Here is a 9212-nt window from a genome sequence, read left to right as displayed (position 1 = left end):
TTTTTTTTTTTTTTTTTTTTTTTTTTGAGATGGAGTCTTGCTCTGTCGCCCAGGCTGGAGTGCAGTGGCACGATCTCGGCTCACTGCAAGCTCCGCCTCCCAGGTTCACGCCATTCTCCTGCCTCAGCCTCCCGACTAGCTGGGACTACAGGCACCCACCACCACGCCCGGCTAATTTTTTGTATTTTTAGTAGAGATGGCGTTTCACCATGTTAGCCAGGATGGTCTTGATCTCCTGACCTCTTGATCTGCCCACCTCGGCCTCCCAAATTGCTGGGATTACAGGCGTGAGCCACCACGCCTGGCCAGGAGAATCTCTTGAACCAGGAGATGGAGGTTGCAGTGAGCCAAGATCGCGCCACTGCACTCCAGCCTTGGTGACAGAGCAAGACTCCTCAAAAATAAAAAGGCAAGAAAGTGGCCAGGCGTGGTGGCTCATGCCAGTAATCCCAGCACTTTGGGATGCTGAAGTGGGAGGATTGCCTGAGCTCAAGAGTTCAAGACTGAACAACATAGTGAGCAACATAGTGAGACTCCATCTCTACAAAAAAAATTTTTTTTTTTTTTTTGAGACGGAGTCTTGCTTTGTTGCCCAGGCTGGAGTGCAGTGGCGTGATCCCGGCTCACTGCAAGCTCCGCCTCCCTGGTTCACGCCATTCTTCTGCCTCAGCCTCCCGAGTAGCTGGGACTACAGGCACCCACCACCACACCCGGCTAATTTTTTTGTATTTTTAGTAGAGACGGGGTTTCACTGTGTTAGCCAGGATGGTCTCAATCTCCTGACCTTGTGATCCGCCCGCCTCGGCCTCCCAAAGTGCTGGGATTACAGGCGTGAGCCACCGCGCCTGGCCTCTACAAAAAATTTTAAAATTAGTCAAGCATGGTGGCCCACGCCTATAGTCCCAGGTACTCAGCAGGCTGAGGCAGGAAGATTGCTTGAACCCAAGGAGTTTGAGGGTACAGTGAGCCATAATTACATCACTGTGCTCCAGCCTAGATGACAGAGTGAGACCCTGTCTCTCAAAAATGCATAAATAAAAATAAAATGAATTCTATCTCAATAAGGCTGTTATAAAAATAATGGGACATTTAAAAAGTATTATTGATGTATAATTAATGTGATAGATGTGGTTGGTTGCTGTTTGCTACTGTGGTATGTTCTCTTTACAGTAAGCATTCTTCTCTTGCCTAGGCTATAACTACTCCTGCCATGGCGGTCAGTCATATCATGTTGGAATCATATAAAAAGTATATTTTAGTGTCTTTGATATTACTTGGCAAAGTACAACAGCTACCAAAATATACATCTCAAATTGTGGGTAGATTCATTAAGGTAAGTTTTTTACATAAAACTGATTTCTTACGTGAGCATGTTGAGTATATAAAGAAATTGCAATGATACAGTTCTGTAACTTGGTTTTATAGTGATTTCGCTCTCCTAACAGCTTCAGGTGAGCAGACATTTATTGAATGTCTGCTACACATTCTCCTTAGCTAATTGGGATGGAATATTTCTTAGGAACCCATTTTCAAACTTATGCTCTAGATACTTACAGCTATAGGTGTTTAAGCTCCTATAACAATTGATTTTTTTTTTTTCCCCAGAGACAGAGTCTCGCTATGTTGGCCAGGTTGGTCTTGAACTCCTGGCCTCAAGCAGGCCTCAAGCAGTCCTTCTGCCTCTGCCTCCCAGAGTGCTGGGATTACAGGTGTGTGCCACTGAGCCTGGCCTTTATTTTGTTTTGTTATATTTCTTTTTATTTTATTTTATTTTATTTTATTTTATTTTATTTTATTTTATTTTATTTATTTATTTATTTATTTATTTATTTATTCATTCATTCATTCATTCATTCATTCATTCATTCTGAGACGGAGTCTCGCTCTGTCGCCGAGGCTGGAATGCAGTGGCGTGATCTCAGCTCACTGCAACCTCTGCCTCCCGGGTTCAAGCGATTCTCCTGCCTTAGCCTCCCGAGTAGCTGGGACTACAGGCGTGTGCCACCATGCCCAGCTAATTTTTTGTATTTTTAGTGGAGATGTGGTTTCACTGTGTTAGCCAGGATTGTCTCGATCTCCTGACCTCGTGATCCACCTGCCTCGGCCTCCCAGAGTGCTGGGATTACAGGCATGAGTCACCATGCCTGGCCCTGTCTTCCTTCTTGCTAGCAGAAGTAGCAGATTGTCCCATTGCATCTGGTGAGGTGTGAGAAAGAGAGAGGGAGAGTTGGGAATGATGAATATTTTGATTCTTCTCTATATGATTTATCAATAGAAAAACAGAACCACGATGAAGACGTGTGCCTTCACTAAATTCAGTGGGTTTTCACCTGCTGTGTTATTACTTGGTCTGTACTACAAAATTTTGTGGAAAATGAATTACTCCATAGTGACTTTCTATCCCTGGTCTTAAAGACCAGGCATTTGCTTTGGGTAAATTATAATTTGTAGGGTAACAGTATGTTGTTACCTGACAATATGGGATATACTTGCTTAAAAAATAGTATGTAAGTGTGTTTTTGCTTCCTATACACATTTGAGTCTTCTGAAGTTTGTTTGTTTTGTTTGTTTGTTTGTTTGTTTGTTTTTTGAGACGGAGTTTTGCTTTGTTGCCCAGGCTGGAGTACACTGGCATGATCTTGGCTCACCGCAACCTCCACCTCCCGGGTTCAAGCGATTCTCTTGCCTCAGCCTCCCAAGTAGCTGGGATTACAGGCACGTGCTACCACTCCCGGTTAATTTTGTATTTTTAGTAGAGACGGGGTTTCTTCATGTTGGTCAGGCTGGTCTTTAACCCCTGACCTCAGGTGATTTGTCCACCTCGGCCTCCCAAAATGTTGAGATTACAGGCGTGAGCCCCCACGCCTGGCCTCTTCTGAAGTTTTAATCTTAATTTTTTCCTTCCTTTGCATCTTTAGCCTCTTAGCAATGCATACCATGAGTTAGCACAAGTGTATTCAACCAACAACCCCTCAGAACTCCGAAACCTGGTGAATAAGCACAGTGAAACCTTCACTCGCGATAACAACATGGGGCTGGTGAAGCAATGCTTGTCATCTCTTTATAAGAAGAATATTCAGAGGCTAACAAAGGTGAGGAAAGCGCCACCTTCACAGGGCAGCTCCTGACCCCCTGGGAGCCATGTTTCCCTTTCTCTCCCTTTTCAGAGCTGAGGAAGCAGGTACAGGGATAAAGCATGGCAGGATTTCTGTGCTGAGAGAGAACTCTCTTGTGATTGGCTTCTTAGAAAGAATTTGATTTATACCTTTGGTCTTTTCAGGGCTAGAGCAGGGTATTTGGAGCAGGTGAAGAGGAAGAAAGGTAGGAGACAAGGCTACATTGGGAGGCAGTGAAAGGCAGCCTCAGAGAGGTCAGCAGCTCCAGCAGGGCAGATGAGGGATGCTAATGATGCAGACCTCAGTGCATTGTCACCAGCCTTGCAACCTGTCTGTCTGTGCTGATCTCTATTAGAACATCTTTTTTTTTTTTTTTCTCTTGACACAGTGCCTTGCTCTGTTGCCCAGGCTGGAGTGCAGTGGCATGATCTCGGCTCATTGCACCCTCTGCCTCCTGAGCTCAAGTGATCTACCCACCTCAGCCTCCCAAGCAGCTGGGACCACAGGTGTGAGCCACCACGCCCAGCTAATTTTTTGTATTTTTTGTAGAGACAAGGTTTCGCTTTGTTGGCCAGGCGGTCTCGAACCCCTGTCCTCATGTGATCCACCTGCCTTGGCCTCCCAAAGTGCTGGGATTACAGACATGAACCACCGCACCCAGCCAATGAGAACATCTTATGTGAACATAGTACTACTGGGACATTACCATTTAGGCCAGGGTTGTACAAACTTTGTGCAATTGACTTCTAGGATGTAAGCCAATTATACAATTTTTATTTTCTTCTAGGATGTAAGCCAATTCTATAATTTTTATTTTCAAGATGAAAATAACCTGCTGGGTTTTGACTGTAGAAAATATGCTTAAAATCAAACGTTCAAACAGTACAGAAAAATAATGAAAAATGAAATCTTTTGTGTTTTAGGAAGGTATAGGCTGCAAGTTACACAAATCCTGTAGCTCAACAAATACAGGATTGCTTTTTTCTCTTGGGAAGTCTGGCCAGAGATGCATAGTTCACAGCTGCTGAGAACACAGTGCATCTGTTCCTGTGCACATCCTTTGCCTTGTGTCAGCCATGGTGATGGATGGTTGGGGACGAGCCAAGGAACCAGAATAGGGTAGCTGTTTGTTGCTAGGCTACCCAGCAATGGAAAAGGCTGATGGATTTGGCTATGTGAGGACTTAGGGGAGAGGTGACTTCCCCTAGCCCAATGGAGAAGCTAGAGAAGAGAGGTGGGTCGGGGTGGCTGTTGAGGTGGGCAGACCTCATACAAGGATAAAGGATCCTAAGGAGAAGAGGAAGGAAGGTGAGGAGAGGGTCAGTGGGCAAGAAAAAGAATCCTTCCAAATACTCTAGAAAGACTAGCCATAGCTTCTAGAATAGAAGGAAATCAGTAGTGAATTTGTAAAAAGTTAACTTTTATGAGAAAAATGAAGAACGTGAAAGAGAAATCAACTCAAAAATCAAAACTAGTGTAACTTGTGAGCCAGAAAAACCAGCTTGACCTACAGGTTTAAAAGACCAGGATCTAAGAGACTTAAATAACAAGCAGCCTAATTCTCTCCATAAAATTTTCTTTTTGGCCCAAGTGCCAACAGAACCATTCTAAGTAAATTTCTGTCTTTCGCCATCAAGAGGTAGCCATTAAAAAACAGCTGCACTCTGTTTGTGACTAGTAATTGAGGTTTAGATAAAAGAACCCAAATGCTAACAAACATAAAAGATAGTACATGTTACAAAAGGTGTTAAATTGCAAAATAACAAGTGAAAATTAAATAACGGTTTCAAAAATTAGTTGGGCGTGGTGGCACATACCTGTAATCCCAGCTACTTGGAAGGCTGAGGCAGGAGAATCATTTGAACCCAGGAGATAGAGGTTGCTGTGAGCCGAGATTGCGCCACTGCACTCCAGTCTGGGCGACAAAGCGAGACTCCATCTCAAAAAAAAAAAAATTTTTTTTTTTTGATCAAACAGGAAGAGTCTCAACTTGAAATGGTCTTTCCAGGGCTGGGGCAGTGACTCACAAAGTCATCAAGGTCCTGGGGTCCTTCGTGTGTTGACACAAAGTGGTTGACTGTGGTACACTGAGCTCACAAGCACTGCCTGCCAGAGGGACCTGGGGAGGGCTACCATAAGGTATGGTGGGCAGGAACCGTGTCTTTAAAGGACATAGCTAGTCAGAAGGTTACATCTGTGATGGTGGCTGCTCCATTTTTGGCATGATGTCCCAGTGCTAAAATGAAAAGAAGGGGGAAACATCAAAGGATTTTTCTAGCCAAGTTTTTCTTACTAGAAAATCCAAAGAAGTCTCAATAGGTAGACTGTATCAGTAGGTGATGGCATGGCTGGGATGGAAGGCAGCTAGGGATGGGTTAAATCTGCTACCTCTCCCATTGAAATATTACTTTATGTTAACATTTTAGTAGATGTTTTTTCTTTTTTTGAGACGGAGTCTTGCTCTGTCGCCCAGGCTGAAGTGCAGTGTCACGATCTTGGCTCACTGCAAGCTCCGCCTCCCAGGTTCACACCATTCTCCTGCCTCAGCCTCCCAAGTAGCTGGGACTACAGGTGCCCACCACCACATCCGGCTAATTTTTTGTATTTTTAGTAGAGACGGGGTTTCACCGTGTTAGCCAGGATGGTCTCGATCTCCTGACCTCGTGATCCGCCCGCCTCGGCCTCCCAAAGTGCTGGGATTACAAGCGTGAGCCACCGCGCCCGGCCTAGTAGATGTTTTCCTAGGTTCCTCTTCTCTGTTTCTTTTCTATGTGTATGCATAGACTCTCCCAGTTATATGTAATTGGGGTCATACTCTACGTGCTATTCTTGACCCTGCTTTTTTGTTTGTTTGGTATTTTTTCTTTTTCTTTTTTTTTTTTTTTTTTTTTTTATGTGAGACTGAGTCTCACTCTGTTGTCCAGGCTGGAGTGCAGTGGTGCGATCTTTGCTCACTGCAGCCTCTGCCTCCTGGGTTCAAGCGATTCTCCTGCCTCAACCTCCTGAGTAGCTTGGACTACAGGTGCACACCACCACACCTGGCTAATTTTTGTATTTTTAGTAGACATGGGGTTTCGCCATGTTGGCCAGGCTGGTCTCAAACTCCTGACTTTAAGTGATCCGCCCACTTTGGCCTCCCAAAGTGCTAAGATTACAGGCATGAACCACTGCGCCTGGCCTACTTTTACATTTTTTGTAGAGATGGGATCCCACTGTGTTGGCCAGGCTAGAATGTTGACTTTTGAGTCTTCGTTTGTATTAAACTACTTGTGTACTTCTTAAAGTTAGCAGTAATTTCAATTTCTTGGGTACTGTTCTCTGAACTAAAGTATATGTAGGTTTTAAAACTATTGGCTCATCAAGAATTTATGGCCAGGCACAGTGGCTTACCCGCTGTACTTCCAGCACTTTGGGGAGCTGAGGCAGGAGGATAGCTTGAAACCAGGAGCTTGAAACCAGTCTGGGCAACTAAGTAAGATCCCACCTCTACAAAAAATAAAAAAATAAAATTAGCTGGGCACAGTGGTGCACACCTGTAGTCTCAGCTACTCAGGAGGCTGAAACAGGAGGTTCCCTTGAGCTGCTATGAACTATGATTGCGCCTCTGCACTCTAGCCTGGGCAACAGAGCAAGACTCCATCTCAAAAAAAAAAAAAAGGAATTTTCAAGATGAGGGTTTTAATATGCCCAGCTCTGAAAATGCCATTGTTGTAAATATTGCCAGCTGCCATTAAGAATAGAACTCTTTTAATGTGTTTCTGAAAGGGGCCATTTTCGTCAGATCCCAAGAGAGCAGTGGTAAACACTGGTTTCCCTCATGTATCACAAGTGTGTAGCCTCTTTTATTTAACTCCCCCATTTGTTTAAAAATGTTAACTTTGGCCGGGTGCGGTGGCTCAAGCCTGTAATCCCAGCACTTTGGGAGGCTGAGGCGGGCGGATCACGAGGTCAGGAGATCGAGACCATCCTGGCTAACACGGTGAAACCCCGTCTCTACTAAAAAGATACAAAAAATTAGCCGGGCGCAGTGGCGGGCGCCTGTAAGTCCCAGCTACTCGGGAGGCTGAGGCGGGAGGCTGAGGCAGGAGAATGGCGTGAACCCGGGAGGCGGAGCTTGCAGTGAGCAGAGGTCATGCCACTGCACTCCAGCCTGGGGGACAGAGCAAGACTCCGTCTCAAAAAAAAAAAAAAAAAAAATTTAAAAAATGTTAAGTTTGAATTTTGAATGATGAATGTTATTTTTTCAATTATATTTAATAATTATACATTTATACTACAAAATTCAAAAGATGAAAATCTTCATAATGATGTGCATACCTTGGATTCCTTTTCAGTTTACATATATATAAAATTCTTTTTCATTACTCCTCAAGGAAATTGATGACAAACCACTGGGTTTATCAGTTTTTATTTTTTTATTTTTTTTTGTGACAGAGTCTTGCTCATTTGCCCAGGCTGGAGTGCAGTTGTGCGATCTTGGCTCACTGCAAGCTCTGCCTCTTGGGTTCATGCCATTCTCCTGCCTCAGCCTCCCAAGTAGCTGGGACTACAGGTGCCCACCACCACGCCCGGCTAATTTTTTTTTCTTTTTGGATTTTTAGTAGAGACAGGGTTTCACCATGTTAGCCAGGATGGTCTCAATCTCCTGACCTCGTGATCCACCCGCCTGGGCCTCCCAAAGTGCTGGGATTACAGGCGTGAGCCACCATGCCTGGCCTATCAGTCATTTATGTATGTATGTATGTATGTTGAGATAGAGTCTCACTCTGTTGCCCAGGCTGGAGTGCAGTCATACGATCTCGGCTCGCTGCAACCTCCACCTCCCAACTTTAAGCGATTATCCTGCCTCAGCCTCCCGAGCAGCTGGGATTACAGGTGCCTGCCACCATGCCCGGCACATTTCTGCGTTTTTAGTAGAGGTGGAGTTTCGTCATATTGGCCAGGCTGGTCTGGAACTCTTGACCTCAATTGATCCACCCACCTCGGCCTCCCAAAGTGCTGGGATTACAGGTGTGAGCCACCACGCCTGGCCCATCAGTTTTAAGTCATCTACACAAATTTATTCTGTACATCAATGGGAAGAGCTCTGTAAACATTTTTTTTTTTTTTTTTTTTGAGATAGAGTCTTGCTCTGTCATCCAGACTGGAGAGCAGTGGCGTGGTCTCAGCTCACTGCAACCTCCACCTCCTGGGTTCAAGCAGTTCTCTGATTCTCTTGCCTCAGCCTCCCAAGTAGCTGGGACTACAGACGCGTGCCACCACGCCTGGCTAATTCTTTTTTGTTTTTTTGTTTTTTGTTTTTTGTTTTGAGACAGAGTCTCACTTTGTCACCCAGGCTGGAGTCCAGTGGCTCAATCTCCACTCACTGCAACCTCCGCCTCCTGGGTTCAAGCGATTCTCCTGTCTCAGCCTCCAAAGTAGCTGGGACTACAGGTGTGCACCACCATGCCAGCTAATTTTTTGTATTTTTAGTAGAGACAGGGTTTCACCATGTTAGCCAAGATGGTCTCAATCTCCTGACCTCATGATCTGCCCACCTCAGCCTCCCAAAGTGCTGGGATTACAGACATGAGCCACCACGCCTGGTCGCTCTGTACACATTTAATAAAATGTCCTTCCTTGGTTGTTCCTACCTGTGACTAATTCTGCTTCTGACTTTCAGACCTTTTTAACTCTATCATTACAAGATATGGCAAGTCGTGTGCAGTTATCTGGACCTCAGGAGGCAGAAAAATATGTTCTGCACATGGTAAGTGGATTTTCTTTTTCTTTTTCTTTTTTTTTCTTTTTGAGATGGAGTCTCGCTCTGTCACTAGGCTGGAGTGTGGTGGTGCAGTCTTGGCTCACTGCAACCTCCACCTCCCGGATTCAAGTGATTCTCTTGCCTCAGCCTCCCGAGAGCTGGGACTACAGGCATGCGCCACCATGCCCAGCTAATTTTTTGTATTTTTAGTAGAGATGGGGTTTCACCATGTTGGTCAGGCTGGTCTCGAACTCCTGACCACGTGATCTGCCCCCCTTGGCCTCCCAAAGTGCTGGGATTATAGGCATGAGCCACTGTGCCTGGCCTGGATTTTCATTTTTTAAAAAATTAAT

General features: G+C 45.0%; 1 protein-coding gene across 1 annotated transcript in view; it reads left to right on the top strand.

Annotated features, from left to right (window-relative positions):
• The window catches only part of LOC116464107 (COP9 signalosome complex subunit 3), a gene marked incomplete at its 3' end in the record, with an annotated part of 27808 nt that extends 18943 nt beyond the window's left edge, over window positions 1-8865 (top strand). The window contains exons 7-9 of the mRNA XM_032147375.2: window positions 1193-1333; window positions 2919-3092; window positions 8779-8865. Coding sequence (XP_032003266.2) covers window positions 1193-1333; window positions 2919-3092; window positions 8779-8865 — 402 coding nt within the window. The remainder of the gene's footprint in view (window positions 1-1192; window positions 1334-2918; window positions 3093-8778) is intronic.
• Window positions 8866-9212: the final 347 nt, after the last annotated feature.

The sequence above is a fragment of the Hylobates moloch genome, unplaced genomic scaffold (genome assembly GCF_009828535.3).
Source record: "Hylobates moloch isolate HMO894 unplaced genomic scaffold, HMol_V3 SCAFFOLD_183, whole genome shotgun sequence".
Taxonomy (NCBI): domain Eukaryota; kingdom Metazoa; phylum Chordata; class Mammalia; order Primates; family Hylobatidae; genus Hylobates; species Hylobates moloch.
The sequence above is the reverse complement of the archived record's forward strand: the minus strand, read 5'-3'. Positions and strand labels throughout refer to the sequence as shown.